This window comes from Cystoisospora suis, assembly GCF_002600585.1.
Source record: "Cystoisospora suis strain Wien I chromosome Unknown contig_1808, whole genome shotgun sequence".
Classification (NCBI taxonomy): domain Eukaryota; phylum Apicomplexa; class Conoidasida; order Eucoccidiorida; family Sarcocystidae; genus Cystoisospora; species Cystoisospora suis.
Genome location: NW_027154608.1, coordinates 743 through 16730, shown reverse-complemented (window position 1 = coordinate 16730; position 15988 = coordinate 743). Strand labels below are relative to the sequence as shown.

Here is a 15988-nt window from a genome sequence, read left to right as displayed (position 1 = left end):
ATATATATATAGATACGTATAGATAGGAAAGGAAGAAAAAGAGAAAGAAGAAGAGAGATAGAGGAGTTGTTTGGTGGTGTGTGAGATCTCAACCTGTATGTGACGATGAGCACAGTCAGTCACGGTTGTCGAGGATGTCAGCAGAGAGTGATTTGAACAGAGGCTCTCATAGCTAGCCCTTCGTGTGGAGGGGGTGGCTGGACGTCGCATAAGGTGGGAGGTTCTCTTCCTTGCTGAAGTTGTCATACGTTTCACAACGAAAAAGAAGGAAGGTGTTAATCGAAGGTCGCTTATGAATCTTGCTAGAACCTATCTCGTCAAGCAAAAGTGAGGGGGAAGAAAGCCTTTTTGTCTGTGCTATTACTATCACATCTCTTGCTCCTATCGGTGTTGAGGTGTCTTCTCTAGTCAGTCTCCTATACAGGGTAATCCATGCATGCGTACACCGCGTTATGAAGGCACCCTCGATCGTTCTTCTTTCTTCTTCTCCTTGTTATCTCTCGTTTCTTGTTGGCTGAAAGATCTTCAACTGACACGAGACGTTGTGTCTCTCTAAATTATCTAAAGCAAGATCAGCTTTCATTCGTTCATATGCCTTCATATGCCCACGGCCTGTGCTTCGTAGCATATCTGTCCTTCTCATCTTCATCGGCGCTATGACAACCATAATAGGAGCTTCTTATATCTTGTGAGGTATTTCCTCGTCGATACTTCTCTTTTCTTTTTCTTCTTTTGCTTCAAGTGAAAAGAGAGAGGGAGAGCACGCTCCAGGCGTGTACTACTGGGGGCATGGAATAGCCTTCTGGACGCCATATGATATGGCGAGGCGAAGAACGTCCCTGGGGATATCTCTTTCGAGGTCGATTCTGTTCTTCTTTCTCTTCTCTCTATCCTTTCTTTAAGGTTTTATGGCATTCTTAACTCCTTTTGAACAGAGCCGTTCTGATTCTCTTTCCCTGTTGACACGATGTATAAATCCTTTTCTTTGAGGTGGAGTTTTCCTTCATAGACATCTTATCTAGACAAGCGTGTCTGTGACTACTCGAATAGCGCTACTCGCCTGTGACACGCCCGTGAAGACATTCTGAATGAAACTCTCTGTTTCAAGCAAGAAAGTCTTCTGTTTCTTTTCTGTCTGAGAATGAAGGGTTGAGAAAAGCGTTGGTCTTTTCTGTCATTTCTTTGAGATGGACAGGGGGCGAGGCCGACAAAATGTGGTTTCCCTAAAGCTAAAGCTTTCTGTCTGTTTGAAACAGGTCTTGATGAGGGATTGCCGTCTTATCAGCTTGTGAGATATCTTGTATAGTTTACATGGCAAGCCTTTCTCTCTCTTGGTCTCTCTTGCTCTATATGTATATGACTAATAGGTACAGCACACGAGTATATGGATGTGTATCCTATGAAATTCCTCTCAAAAGAAGCTCCATTCTGAGGGTAGACAGACAACCAGATACAGACAGCTGGATTTCGTTGAGATTCTTGATCTTTTTCTATCTCGACCTGTGTGCGTGCGTTTTGGTGTGGTACAGCCGTAGTTAGACACATAGAAGATCAACTGCGGAAGACGCTATGGTTGTGTGAGTTCATTGATGAGCTCTCTCCCTTCACTCTCGCCGTCACGGGAGGTACGTCTTTCCACGTGAGGCTTCTTTTCTGTCTTGTAGCGGATTCTCATCTCTCATTTTTTTTCCTTTCGAGGATACTGTGGTCCTGAAGATGATCTCCTATACACGTGCATGCAAGTATCTCTCACCCTAGCTTGGTTTCTATACGTCCGCATATCTCCAGTGAAGTGTGTATCTCGTATCTCCCCTCTAAGCCATCCTTGTTGATTTCTGTCTACTATCTTTTCCACATCTGTGCGCTGTATGGGAATAGGTTCGTTTCTCGTAAACGGGTTCTTCCTTTCCCCTTAGCTTGACACTCACAGAGAGAGATGGTTCCGCTTTCATAGAGATCTCCTTACCTTCATTCTTTTCAACTTTCTTTCCATCTTGCTCATTCTTCTAGGGGTTGCCCAAGACCTTACTTGATTACACTCCTCTTTCACATATGGCTTCTCTTTCATATCTCAATCTAAACTAGAGACAAACGAGAGTTCGCTTGTCTCAAGGAAAAAGAAGTAAGCTCGAAGAAGAACTTTATGACGGCCAAAGGTTTCATACCATTCTTCTGTTCCGTCTCTCCTTCGTCGCTTTCTTTTCTGATTTCAGTTTGCGGGGGGGGGGCTGTGTCTGGGTTGTCTTCTCGATTCCTGTAGGAGTTTCGCGCAATGATTTCCTGCGGAAGCGTCTTTTGCAGTTATGCCGCTCACGGGAGGATAGCTCTGTTCAGCGGTTAGAATTCAGGCGTCTGAAAAACCGGCTTAAGAATCTCACACGCCGTGTCCGCATCCTCCCGGGTTTTAGGCATATAGGAGTAGCCAAGCCAGATAGGACGAAAAAGACAGCAGCTAGGACAGAGAACAACGCAGAACTGCGGAAGATTGAAGCGACTGTGGATTGTAGTTCTGGTGCGAGTCCAGGCGAAATGTTAACTGATGAAGGATGGGAAGATAGAATGAGAGGAATTCTTAAGAAGAAAGTGGAGGCTTTTGACTTCGATCAGTATAGTCGCTTACGAGTAGGATTTCATGATCTTGTTTCCGCTCTCCAAGGGCACGGAAACTTCTCTCCTAAATGCGATTCTCCAGAAGCCATCGAGACGGATAAGAGATCGGGAGAGGCGGAGGACTGTTCTACGTCTAGAAACAAGGCAATGAAGAGACACAAAAGCCAAATAGCAGATTCAGGCAAAAAACGTTCCTCTCACGATGGAAAAGGGACGATCCGATTCTTCTTTCCTGACATACCACCGGGAGGAGATTTCTCTACTGTGGTCCCGGGGCAACAAGCAAAGAGACTTACTCCTTTCTACCTTCTCCCGGCGTCCTCCGTAGAAAAGTCGATGTTCCTAGATCGAGCAAAGAACGAAAACCATCCGGCGTCACGTAGGGGTGATTCTGAAGATGTAACCTCAAATGTCAGTAGGAGTCATCCACCTGTACTCTACAGTCCGCTCTCAACGATAGAGGGTAGCGAGGAACCTGAAATCGCATCCAGCAGGATTGAAGGGAATCAGTTTGCGGGAAAGGGAGCAGTGTCGAGTGAGTTGCCATCTCATTCAGACGGAGATGATAGAAAAGCTGAAAATATGCTTCATAGTGATAGAAAACAGGATAAAAGACGAGCAGCTTTCACACACCAACAAGAGAACAGGCAGGGTTCGTATGCTTCGTCAGCGTCAGTGCAACAAGGCCTCCTAGGTGGAGACGCCGAGAAAAGAGAAGGTTCTTTTTCATCAGAACCAGAACACACAATGAAAACTTTCAGACAGTGGAATCTCCTAACTACACCGAAACGTTTATGCAATGATAATGGTGTCATGATTGCTTGGGCTGCTGTATACACTTTGCGAGCCATGGAGAGGGCGGCGGTCTGTGAGCATCAGTTCGATGACGTGTCCTCTTTTGCTTCTCATCATGCTCTTTCTTCTTACCGTCCATGTGCTGAAAAGAACGACAAAGATCTTTTCCTTTGCCACTCGGAAGTGAGAACTGGGCGAGAACACTATGTCACTACACAATCCAGCCCGTCCTGCACGACTATCGAGAAAACTCGGACTACTGCTGCTCCGAGTAGAATCTGTGCCGGAAAAGAAGATATGATGGAGATGGAAGGAGAAGCTGGAGCAAGGAGAGAGGGACAGACAAACGAAGGACAGGGCTGTGGAGAGCCCCCTACGGGTGATGAGGTAAGGGGTAAAGACAACAGGAAGATCTCTGGACGCTTCAATCTAGACAGCAGCCAGAACGGAGAGAATTTTCTGTTGGAGGGAGTGGACAGCGCAATTCAGAAAGATAAGGGAGGTATGGAACTTCTCCGAGGTCAGCAAGAGAGATATTTAGAACGAAGAGAAGAAGATCTGATGGTCCGAGGGGGACAGGATGAAAACCGAGTCTACTGCAGGGAAAAGAACGAGGCAAAGGAAGATCGGTGTGACTTGCAAAACGTCGCGAAGAACGATACAGGAAAAGGAGCTGATGGTGAAGTGTTCATGGGTCATAATGGATTGCCCATACTGCATCTCGAGAAAAGGAAAGATTCAGAAGAGCTGAAGGTGCAAGGCTCTGATACGGCACCTATCAGAGCACCGAACAGTACAGATACGGTAGAAGAGAACTTCTCCCTATGCTCACCTACAATTCGAGGAAAAGAAAGAAAAGATGATAAGGCGTTAGTCATTCCTAAGTGGTTAGGAGGTGATTCTCTTTGTGATGATAACATCCTTGGTAAAGTTGAGCTTCTGATACTTGAGTGTATTCTGAACCAATGAGCAAGGCTCTTTCGCGTCTTTTGAAGACCTTACCAAGGTTTCCTTCTTCTTACGTCGTTCTTCGCTCATCCTACCGATACACAGGAAAGAAATTCCTCTGCTAGAATTCAGGGCTCAGACTCATACAGGAGTTGACTGACGCGTCACGAACCGCCCGCAGATATGTGAAGTTCCTGTACACACCAGTCGTCTGGGATGCCTTTTTCCTGCTTCTTTTCTTCCCCGCAGGACGGCTCGCGTGTTGAGAGGGAATGATTAAGTACTGCCGTCTTTCCTTGTCTTCTTCACTCCCGCCTTTCTGTTCCCTAGCCGTTCAGAGGGAAGCAAAGCGGATGCAGTGAACTTTTGGGTCGTTGTTCCTTTCGTAGCCAGGGAATACCTAGCTACCAACAAATAGTAAAGGCACTCCTTTTCCTACTCTGTACTGAAGAGCTTCGGGAGCGAGAGAACGAGTTGTAATGAAAGCCGATCTCTCTCTCCCTTTTGAACAGACAGGATGGCATGAGCAAGGGTAGATCAGATCAAGTAAGTGTCTCGTACAGGACGGAGTCATGTGAACCTCACCATCACGGACGCAAAGTCTAGATGTGAAGAAACTTTCTTGTCTTTGTTTTAGGAGAGACGAACCAGCCAGCCTGCTTTCAACTTGGACAGATCATCGGAGAATAAATGGCCTGCTTCTCCCTCACGATTCGCCTTTTCTCCGCACACAGCTTGTCTCTGAAACGCGAGAAAGGACGGATAGCTCCGATAGGGAAGTGGACGGGCAGCAGAGGTGAAACACTTGATCGTGGTCGTCGGTGGTACCATCCGAATCCCCTTCCCTTAACTCATTAGACACAGGTAGCTAGCTAGCTAGCTACCAAGCACCTGGCTGCTTTTTCATCGGCAGCATGCGGTCCTGAGCTCGCAGAGAGCGAGCAACCTGAGAAGACATCCATTCACCCATGGATTCGGCACAAAGATTCCTCCTGAAGCTCGAACTAAGCTATAAAATTGAGCCCTGTTTCTTCTCCTGGATTGAAGAGATCCAATCTCTTTTTGTTCCTTTGTCATTTTCCCGGGAGATTCACTTCTCTCGGCCTCAAACGATCAACCATGGAAGCCCGTGTGACTGACCCACATGTCGTTCATAAGCTCCTCCCTCTACTCGTCATTAAGCAACAAAGACCGATGAAAAGCTCCGAGAAGAGAAGACTTTTCCTCACCTCTGCGGCTTGCTTGGCGTTCTTTGTTCTTTTCATGTCTTTTCTTCATTAGCCAGGCTCTTCTTCGCTCGCTGCTGGCAGACCACCCGGTTTCCTTCTCAAAACGACCAATGAGGTCAGGATTTCTTACCCTTACTCAAATCTTACCCTTATTCAAAACAGGGAATCTCGAAGTCTTTCCTCTTGTTCTTTCCTCGTTGCTCTCTCTTTCTTGCTTTTTCTTCTCTATGTCTTCTTTTCTGGGGGGGGCTGCATGCGTATTGAAACTGTCCCTTCGAGAGATCCCCGGAAAGTAACTGTAGTGGCCCCTCGTTGTTTCTCAAAGATCCTTCTGTCTTTTCTGCCTTTCATCGGAGCTAGCCAAGGATCGATGACGTCCATTGTCTGAACCAGGAGAACGTCCGTATTTCTATCTCCTGTCTTTCCCGTGCTACCCCCTCAGGAGGGAGACCGTCAACAGCTACATACATACATCACAGACATCTATACAAGACACGTATAGACAACTATTCAAAGATATGTAGTTTTATAAGGCAAAAAGCTGCTCCTTCAAGTGAGAGCCTCTCTGTAGAAGAGAATACTGCAACATGCTCCCCGTGTATCTTTCTTCAAAATTTCTTTTCCTTCTTTCTTTCCTTCTTTCTTGTAAGGGACACCAACTGAGACAAGGAGCATTGGTCAGTGTGAGTCAGTAGTCTTTCTTGGTCTGTTCTTACGAAGAACTGACGTCCGATTTCTCTTCTCTTTTTCCGTCATGCATATAAAAAGAAAAGCCGTTGACTCTCCGTGAACAGACGGCGGGAATTCCTTTCCCACAGACATCTCTATCGTCTGTCCCTTCATCCTGACTATATGTTAGCTAGGTCTTTCCTCCTAAGAAGACACTCTTTCGGTTCTTCTTGTTCTCCTCTATTCTGCGAGATTTCCTCATCTTCATCTGGAGTTCTTTGCTATTTCTCGGGAGGAAAGAAGTTCATTTGTCTCTTCTCTTGCTCGAGAACCAGGAGAATGAGAAATCTAGACCTGTTGAAGTTGGGAGATAAGGAAGATGTGAAGATTTCTAATAGATCTTTCTCTCTCTGTTGCGGTGGGTCTCGAATTCCGATATTCTCTTTTCTCCTTTTCTCGAGGTTGTTTAACCCTCGTCATTCAGAACCTCTTCGTGCATAGCTGGGAATACTAAGATTGTAGAAGATCTTATTAACAAGCAGTTTATTTCCATGATCTATTCTTCCCATCTAAGAAGCTCTTCGTCTTCCTCTTCTTCTCTCTGACAGGACCATCTACACCCTCTTCTTAAGATTACCTCCATACAAAACTCTCATCTTCTTCTTCTCTTTGCGTGTGTGTGTGTGTGTCTTGCCTATCTCTCCTCCCCTCTATCACTTCAATCTCTCTTTCTCTCATACTCCCTACCTGTGCTTTCTTTTCACTCCACTTGAATCTCTCACCCTATACAACTCTAACATTTCTCTTTCTGTCCATATGCCTATCTCCATCCATCTCCATGTATATCTCCATATCTATACCTCTCTCCACTCTGAAGTCACGTGCGTAGGAATCGATGTGCTCCACCCCCAGTTTTCAAGTCTCTAGTGTACTTTTCACCTTCAACCTAGCGGAGATACAAAACGATTTCCTGGGCCTGCATTCTCTGGAGGGGATAGTTCGGTCCAACCAAAAGCCGCTTTGAGAAAATCAAGATGAGGCGTCTCTCTTCGCCCCTCAATAGACCTCCTGTCTCTACTACTTCCCCGCCTACGCCTTCGGCAGGGAGTCAAGAGACAGCAGTTTCACCTCCTCAAGTCTCTTCACCCCCCCTACCATCAAAGGTCTCTTCTTCTCTTCCTTCTTCTTCTTCTTCTCCATCTTCCGCCTCTACTTCTGCTACTCTAGGAGGGACGTCAGGAGGGTTTCTAGCTCCAGCAAGAAGACGCTCAATGAGGGGGGAATCACAGGACAATAGTCAAGAGAGAGAAGGAGAAAGAGGGGGGGGTCTCTTATCGGGGAAAGTAAAGAATATCTTCGATTCTTATCGGACATATCTAGATTACCAGGGAGGAGCTGTCGTTGACCCTTCCGTTGCCGCGGCGAATACAAGATCTCGATTTGTAAGTCTTTCAAACAACGTCCCGCTCTCTTTCGTCATACGACATTCCTACTCATTTCTTATCCATATACTCTCCCAACACATACAGATACAGGCGAAGGCTTATGAACTCTCTCTCTATGTATATATACTTATATGTATAAATATATAGATACGAACATAGAGAGAGAGATCTCTACGGAGTCTTCTATATGTGTATATACCAATACACGTATATAGATATAGACAGAGATCTATCTCTCTCTAACTTTGTCCATCTACATTCATTATCTCTTGTCTATTACATACATATACTGACCTTATCTCTATCTTTCGCTATATATAGATATAGATATGGACCAAAGATGTAGAATGGAGATTTGGCTTTCACGCTTTTCTTATCTTCTCTAAGTCTACCGGAACTTACCTAGATCTCATAAGAGACGTCCGTTTGTCTATATGCAACCACACAAGAAGGCAGGGGTGGTCTTCTTCACCCTTTTTCTCCTAACTCTCCTTCTCATCGACTGAATCTTTCTTCTTCTTTCCCTTCACTTCTCCTTTTCCTTTCTTCTTTTTCTTCTTCTCTCTTGAATCTTTCCAGGACGTCGATTCGTTTGTCGGGTCTTCTAGTGCTGCTTTAGATAAGGCGACAAGCAATATGATAGCTCGGTCGGCTTCACGTCCTTCTTCTCTCTTGAACGAATTTCTCACAGTCAAGAAACACCCCCTAAGTAATTTTCATCCTTTGCCTATCGAAGCGTTACGCGGGATTCCTGCGAAGAGCCGTTTTGAAGATGAAGACACGTTTCTCTTCCCAGGAGATAGACCCACTTTCTTTGGAGAATCTGAATCCAACTGTAAGGAACTGAGCCACCACCTCAAGTCATCGATCTCTTCTTATTCGATGTTCTCCTTGGTCCATACCCCTATCCAATCTTATACAACCTTTTCCAAACAGTTCTTCTCTTCATTCTCAGTCTCTTTCTCTTCTCCACTTCTCATTCGTCTCTGTCTCCTTTACTTTTTTCTCCCTCGCTATCTCACGCAGTCTATACGTGTTCTTCTTCTTCAACACCCCTGTGATCCAGCACTATGTGACACTCCAGGAAGGATGAAGAGGAGGTGTTCCTTTCCATTCTTCCTCTCATCTCTCCTCGTACCTCGTCTATCCGTATGTTGAATATGTATTCTATATAGGCCGTGCATGGACAACGTGCAAAGAAAGTGCTTATATGTGTCTATTCCTCGTGTAGAATGACTCATGTATCGGCATGAGAAGCATAACTGCCGTTTTCTTGTCTATGTGTTGTTTCTGCTGGGGGCTTCGATGCTTCGTCTTCAGTTGGTTTACAGGTGGATAGCTATACATCGATTGTTGAAGCAGATCGAGAACATCCTTTCCTCGTTTATCTTCTCTCTGAACCTCCCCCAGATAGTATGGATATCTTTCTTGGCATAGGTCAGCCTCGAAGAAGATCGAAGAAGAAGAAGAGACCAAGAGGAATAAAGGAGAGAGTAGCGAGACATGAAAGATGGAAAGAGAAGGAAAGACAAGGCCCTTACTTAGTTAGGGGTCCTCTCTTTATCTTGTGTGCGTAAATACCTTCTCACTTGGCGTAATAGTATCTGAATCTTTCACGTGGATAGAGTTCTATTCACACACAGTATAGAGCACGTTTTATATGCCTGTATTTCTGTCGCCGTCGTATCACCATGAGACTAGTATACATACATACATACATAGCAGAGTCCGAGGAGGGGAAGGAGAGGGACATTCACAGGGAAGATATATGTATATCTGAAGGTGCATGCCCATCAGCTTGCCAGAAGACGGAACTTCTCAACGAAACACATAGGAGCTTTGCATAGGACCTCTCCATGCTTAACCCGCTCATATCTCTCTCTTCATTCTCTCTTCTTTTCTGGTCTTTCGGTTTTTCTTCTTTTTCGCTAACTCATCTCTAGTTCTCCAGTGAAACACATGATCCTAGTGTATCCTACATTTCTTCTTTTCTTCGTTCTTCTCATACTAGTGCGGGGCCAGATCGTTGTATAGCTGTTGAGAGACCTGTATCTTCTCCAGCTCACTAGGCTTGGATACAGAGAGATTGATGAATCGATGCGTCGATAGAAAGATAGATTCTAGATAGAAACGACCCCTAATGAAGGGAGCAGCAAAACACATATATTCCTCGTGTTGCGCTTACACGAGATTCTCCCCATAGGTTTCTACACTGAATGCTGAGACACACATATGTAGACATATATTTAGACATATGCATGTATATAGGCTGTATAGAGGTATGTATCAATTTACCCGTAGTTGCCATCGTAGATAGGATTCCTCTCCACTTGAAGACCTTGAGTGTGTTTCTCTCCAAGTTGATCTATTCTCTTTCTCTTCACTTCATTCATTCTTCAGACCTTCTCTCTCTTCTCCTCCTCGTAGCGATCTCCTCTTTTCCCCCCTCGAAACACCACCTACTACGTCTTGTGCTCTACATTCATAGACATCCCTCCATACATATATAGATAGAGAGACCGAGAAAGAGAGAGAGAAGCACATCCACGACTTCACCCTGCCTCCTTCTTAAGGATACAATCTTCTCGGACTCTGTCTGTTCTTTTTCTCTTATCTCGCTGCCTCTCTTTGTTTCTCTTTCTCCCTTCAGATGGAAGAAGATCAGCAGCCCAATGCCGTCGACAAGGAAATATCCTAAAGGCTACCCTCCCCCCTCTCTCGGCTGGGAGACACTTTCTCTCTCTCCGCACGAATCGAGGGAATGTTATTCCTCTCATTCTTCCTTCATCTAATCGCACGTCTTCTTCTTCTACTTCTTTACTTCCGGTCAAGGGGAGCAAGTCTTTAGACCTAACTCGAGAACTCACCCCTGTCTACAGCATTCCTCTTATGGCCGTTAAAGCGCCTCGGAAAAGACCGGAACCTCAACTCTGCTATAGCACCCTAAGGAATAGAACAAGTACGCACAAAAAAGACTCCAAGTGAATGATGAAAAGAGATGAGAGAGAATGCTTCTATCTTTAGTCTATCTTTTCCTACCTATCTATCTACCTCTAATCTCTCTGTCTTCAATCTATCTATTTATCTTTAATCTATCTATCTCTCTTTAGTCTATCTAGCAATCTATCTTTAATCTATGTAGCTAGTAAAAGTATAAGGAGTTTATATCGAGTGGTCCTACAGAAATCGATTCACCGTCGATGGAAAGGGGGGAGGTTGAGTTGTTGAGGTTCGATTGTCGGCGTCCATCATCTCCTCTATCTTCTCTCTTCGGATCGAAGCATCCTATGTGCTCATATATCTCAACATCTATATCTATATCTCCGACCACTATTTCTGCTTCTTTCTTTTCACCCGCTTTTCTACATATCCATTTACACTACCCACTGCTCTCCTTCATCGAGTATCTGTGTATACATCTAGAGAATCATACATAGATATATATATCTATATATATGTGTAGGCTTTTGATTGAAAGCCTCCTTCCGAGATAGAAAGATCTCCGTGTTTTCCCTTTCCTTCTTTCTTTCTTTCCGTCTCCCCCGGCCTTCTCTCTATATCTGTTTGTCTGTCCCTCTTTCCATCCATCATCTCCGCAGGTCGACCCTTATCAGCGAGTGCGACAGGTCCATATACAGCTGAAGATCTTGAAGAGCTCGTGCAAGCTACAACAGGAGCAGTAGAAGGACATGCAAGATTTCTTCTTCCCCGCATGCAAGGGAACGGCCCGCGTATTGATCGGACAGGAAGACTCATCGCTGAACCGAAAGGCATCGACTTCACGAAGAGATTATCTCGCTGTCTTAACACGGCGACAAAGAAGAAGAAAGATCCTGACTTCGGCGGTCTAGAAACAAGTAAAGACCCCCTCTTCATACCTCTTATAATAGACAATCCTCGACAGTCGACTGTGTAGTTACACCACGGTCTTCTTCATCTACGGAGGGTGGACGGCCTCTGTTCCACGAAGGGAGAGAAACACAGTCAGAGAGGGATACGGGCCTACACTCGGTTGATCTACGCTATACGTAGATATATGTGTGCCTATGCGTATGCATGTTCACATATATGTATATCTCTATCTAACTATATATACACGTATGTATAGATATACATGTGTGGTATGATGCGACCTGTTTCTGAAGCCCCCTTTAGTTATGAATGGAAGAAACTGTTTGACATTTCTAGACTGAATAATGTAGGAGTGTCGTGAAGCTTCTGTTGTCTCTTGTATAGAAATCCATAGAGAGGGGGGATTCCTCAGTGAGTGGAAGGAGAGAGAAATGTCCGAAGCAAATCTTCTATCACAGTCACGGGCTGAGGCTCTTTTCACCTTTATCTCTCTTTACTTCTCTCTCTCCCTCTCTTTCTCTCTACACTTGTACAAAGGCTCTTTCCCTTCCGTGGTGTATTCTGTATACGCCCCACACCCCCACGCGGGCCTAGACTTTATCACGAGACGTCTCGTCAGTCTGTCAGTGGATAGATATGAGGTAGATGTCTTTCAGACTTCTGTTAGAATATCTCTGAGTGGTCTTTGGTTCCTTGGTATTCTACGCCTTGAGCGTCTCTCTGTCTTGCTGTCTCCCTGTCTCTGTGTCTCTCTCTTCCCTGCCCCTTTATTCTCCAATTCTGATGTCTTCCTTCACGGCTTACGTCGCAGCCCTTCTTTCTGTCCGTCGTTCATCCAATCGTCCTCTCTTTCTCATCTTTCTCTTTCTTTCTTTCAGTCCTTGTGGAGTCAGCAGCATCGAATTGTGACGTCAGAATTCCTTTGCCTTTTAAGATATCTCTCTTCAACTCCTGCACACCTGCTGCTAGACTCTCCATCACTTGCTTTCATTCAAGAGTAAGGAGAGAAAACACAAAGAAGAAGATTCTTCTCAATAGGCGACAACAAAGAAACACACGTAAAAGAGACAAAAGCCTGTCTACACGCGTTCCGGACATATAGATCTACAGATAGCTCGACTACAGATAGATTGAGGGAGAGAGATTGAAGATGGATAGATCAGTGATAGAGAGGTAGCTGGATAGATAAAAGATAGATAGATAGAAAGACAGATGGATAGACAGATTAAAGATAGACAGATAGATAGATTAGACATAGATGGATGAATTACAGAGAGATTGGAGACAGACAGTTTACGGATAGGGGGATAGTCAGATAGACTAAGGACAAATAGATAGATAGATAGATAGAGGGGTTGAAGATAGGTAGGTTAAAGTATACAGATAGGCAGATTAAGGATAGATCGTGTGTAGATACATATGATAGACACATAGATAGATGTTCAGCAGCCTCGTCACTCACGTTGTTTTTGTGTGGTAGTTGAAGAGGGTCAGTAACCCTGTATACAGATATATAGATATGTATGTATATACATATATGTATCTGATGGTATGAGTGGATACGTATACATAGGTGGCTCTGAGGGAAGCCTGTTCTTTCGAGGAGAGATTCGCTTCATTGCATGCATCTACTTTGGTAAGACGGAGATATAGGTACACCTCTCTCTCTCTATATATATATATCATACCTGTGTGCGAATAAATCAAAGGTATGTACGGAGTGGATAGAGAGGTAGATGTCTCTCTGTATGTAGGTAAGTGTGTATGTATATCTCTCTATCTTCCTAGCGAAGCTGGACAACTCAGTCACAGGGCTTTAGGCGAGTTCAGGAAACTTACGCCCTTCTTTCTTTTATCTCATTTTTATCTCTTTCTTTCCTTCCTTCCCTTTCTCGTTGTTTTTATCTCTCTTCGTTTTTCTCTCTCTCTCTCTCTCTCTCGACTTCTTTTCTTTTGTGTGTATGTCTATCTTTATGTCTCTCTCTCTCTCTGTGTCTCTGTGTATGGTTGATTGATTGGCTGTGTGAGTGCAGATCTTTCAATTCGAGCCATACGGCGTGCTCTCAGCGCAGATCTTTACGAAGTCTCGATACAGCGACGTCTATACAGTCTTCACTTTCTCTCTAACGCCCGTCGATGTCCCTGGACCTAATGCACGTAAGAAGGAAAAGAAGACTGATCAAACTAACACCTCACCTTTCTTTCTCTCTTTCTCACTCTTGTTCTTTCTTTCTTTCTTTACATAACTCTAGGAGTCCTAGCAAAAGATAGTGTGGAACTTCTCTCACGTCTGCTAGATCTCCGAGTGCAGACAAGGAAGAAGAGGAAGAATGCGTCACGTGCAAGTCTTCGTGATGGAGATCAATGCAGGTCTTACCGATAAGAGACCTGTATGTCATAGCAGAGTTGGTGTATGTCCCTTCTTTCCATCCATTCATTCATTGAGTGATAGAAGACTGATTCTCTAGCTAGAAGAAAAGAATGCATGCATTTCTCTCTGAAAGCTCTTGAAGGAATAGTTGTATCTCGACAGGGGGGAAGAAGTTACTTCTGTCTACATGTCAGAGAGGGAGGATCAATTGAGCGAGCAGAGAGACGTGAAGACACAAGAAAGAAGATGCTGGATCATGGATGATGAGGTGCACATACGGAGATGGATAGGTCTGTACATACACGAGAAGGAAGAAGAAGAAGAGTAACCGTACGGTTTCGTGATTGAAGTGCAGACGATCAGATAGAAAGATCTGAATGGTCGTCATACAGTGAATGAATTAAGAAAGAAAGAAAGAGAGGGAAAAAGGATTTCTAAATGAATGAGATTCTGAGAATCATACGAATCAAGAAGAGAAGAAATGAAACTTCATCCTTTTTCAAAAGGCGTTGTCTTGTTGAATCTTCTCAGGTGGATGTATGTACACCTCCTCACCCCAGCGTGAAGTCACTTAGTTATACATCTCACATAGAAGATGTGGCACAAGACTCGAGTGAATGAATGAAGAAGCCTTTCCATGAGATTTCCTCTTCTCACCTCGTCTTTATCTCTCTTCACAATGCCGCACATACGCACGACAGCTCCCCCCCCGCGATCATATATTGATCGGTCCATCTACCTCCAGATATCTATCTATACACATCAGTGTATATTTAGAGAGATAGATAGATAATTGGAGATAGATGGAGAGATAGTAGAGCCTCTCATACTCCTCATGTTTGAGGCCCTCTATCCAATCCCTCACCCCACACCTTGCGTTCTTCTCCCCTGTCTCCATGGTGTCTCTCATGTTATATGAACTCACTACAAGACTGCTATCTCTTCCTGTCTCTTCCTCTCTCTTCTCATCAGCTTCATCTTACACAAAGATCTTAACGTTTTCTTTTCTCCTTCAAATTTTCTTTCCATCTCTCTTCTCACCTGAAGGCAAAACCGCCCTTTCCTCTTCTCTTCTTCTTTGCATTTGGATCCGTTTCTCATACAGCCATGCCGACCAAGCAGGAGCCTGACTTAGCCCCGTACATTCCATCCTTAGATCGATTTGAAGCGACGGATCGACTCTGCGCAGATACACGTTTTTGGAGATACGTAGATGGCTGTATTCCTCTCAAGAATGAAGTCGCTTCTCACTTCGTTATAGAAGACTTCAATCATGTCGAGTAAGGACCAGAGGAACCATAAGAGGAGCAGAAGAAGGAGAAGGAGGCGAATTATGCTACCCCTAGTAGCACAATAGTACTAATGAGACTGGAGGCTTTTCTTTTCGTCGCCTTTCCTCTTGTATCTTGAAGCAATTGACTTGTTAGAATAGCTACGACTGCCATTACAGACAGGCCTCCGGGTGGATAGAGAAAGGATGAAGGGAATGGCCGAAGCATACCATGTAGAGACGTCGTAGAGATATATATACATACATACCCAATTTTCTTATTCGTGTGTATGAATATGTATGTGTGTATGTATATGTATGCATGTGTGTAGATGTATGCATGTGTGTAGATGTATGTATGTGCGCATGGATGCACAGTGTTTGTATGTATGTAGTTGTCTCCGTCTCTCCCCCTCTGTATACGATTAGCTTCTGTATCTCTAGAGACCGTTTCAACCTGTAGGGCCTGTCACGAGGACTCTTCTTCCTGTGTATCTACAGCTAACCAACAGGGCGAAGAAGGAGAAAAGATTCATTTTATCTCTATACTTGATAGATATGATTTATGGTCCCTACATAATGATAGAAACTTCTCTCAAATCCATGAGGCGCATGCCTCCGTACTTACAAGAAGAACTGACGAACCCCATCTGTCTACACTTTTGATCTCGTTGATCGTTTTTATCCTCTTTTCTTTCTCTCTTTTCCTGTCTCTCTTTCTTTTGTTCTCTTTCTCTTTTCATTCTCTCTCATTCACTGTTGTCAGTAACTTCTTCATCTTTTCTTTCTCACTCTTTCT

The 15988-nt window shown here is 44.3% G+C and overlaps 2 protein-coding genes across 2 annotated transcripts; both read left to right on the top strand.

Annotated features, from left to right (window-relative positions):
- Window positions 1-1531: 1531 nt before the first annotated feature.
- On the top strand, window positions 1532-7610 carry CSUI_004023 (glycoprotease family protein; the record flags this gene model as incomplete). The annotated part of the gene is made up of 3 exons (XM_068064218.1): window positions 1532-1625; window positions 2261-4899; window positions 5635-7610. Coding segments are annotated over 2 exons (2208 nt in total), but the record flags the coding sequence as incomplete, so codon positions are not given.
- A 667-nt stretch (window positions 7611-8277) lies between these two features.
- On the top strand, window positions 8278-15203 carry CSUI_004022 (uncharacterized protein; the record flags this gene model as incomplete). The annotated part of the gene is made up of 7 exons (XM_068064217.1): window positions 8278-8531; window positions 9017-9133; window positions 10347-10655; window positions 11296-11553; window positions 12427-12545; window positions 13582-13705; window positions 15025-15203. The coding sequence occupies exons 1-7, from the start codon at window positions 8333-8335 to the stop codon at window positions 15201-15203; spliced, it is 1305 nt and encodes a 434-aa protein (XP_067923806.1). The 5' UTR covers window positions 8278-8332.
- Between the last annotated feature and the right edge of the window lie 785 nt (window positions 15204-15988).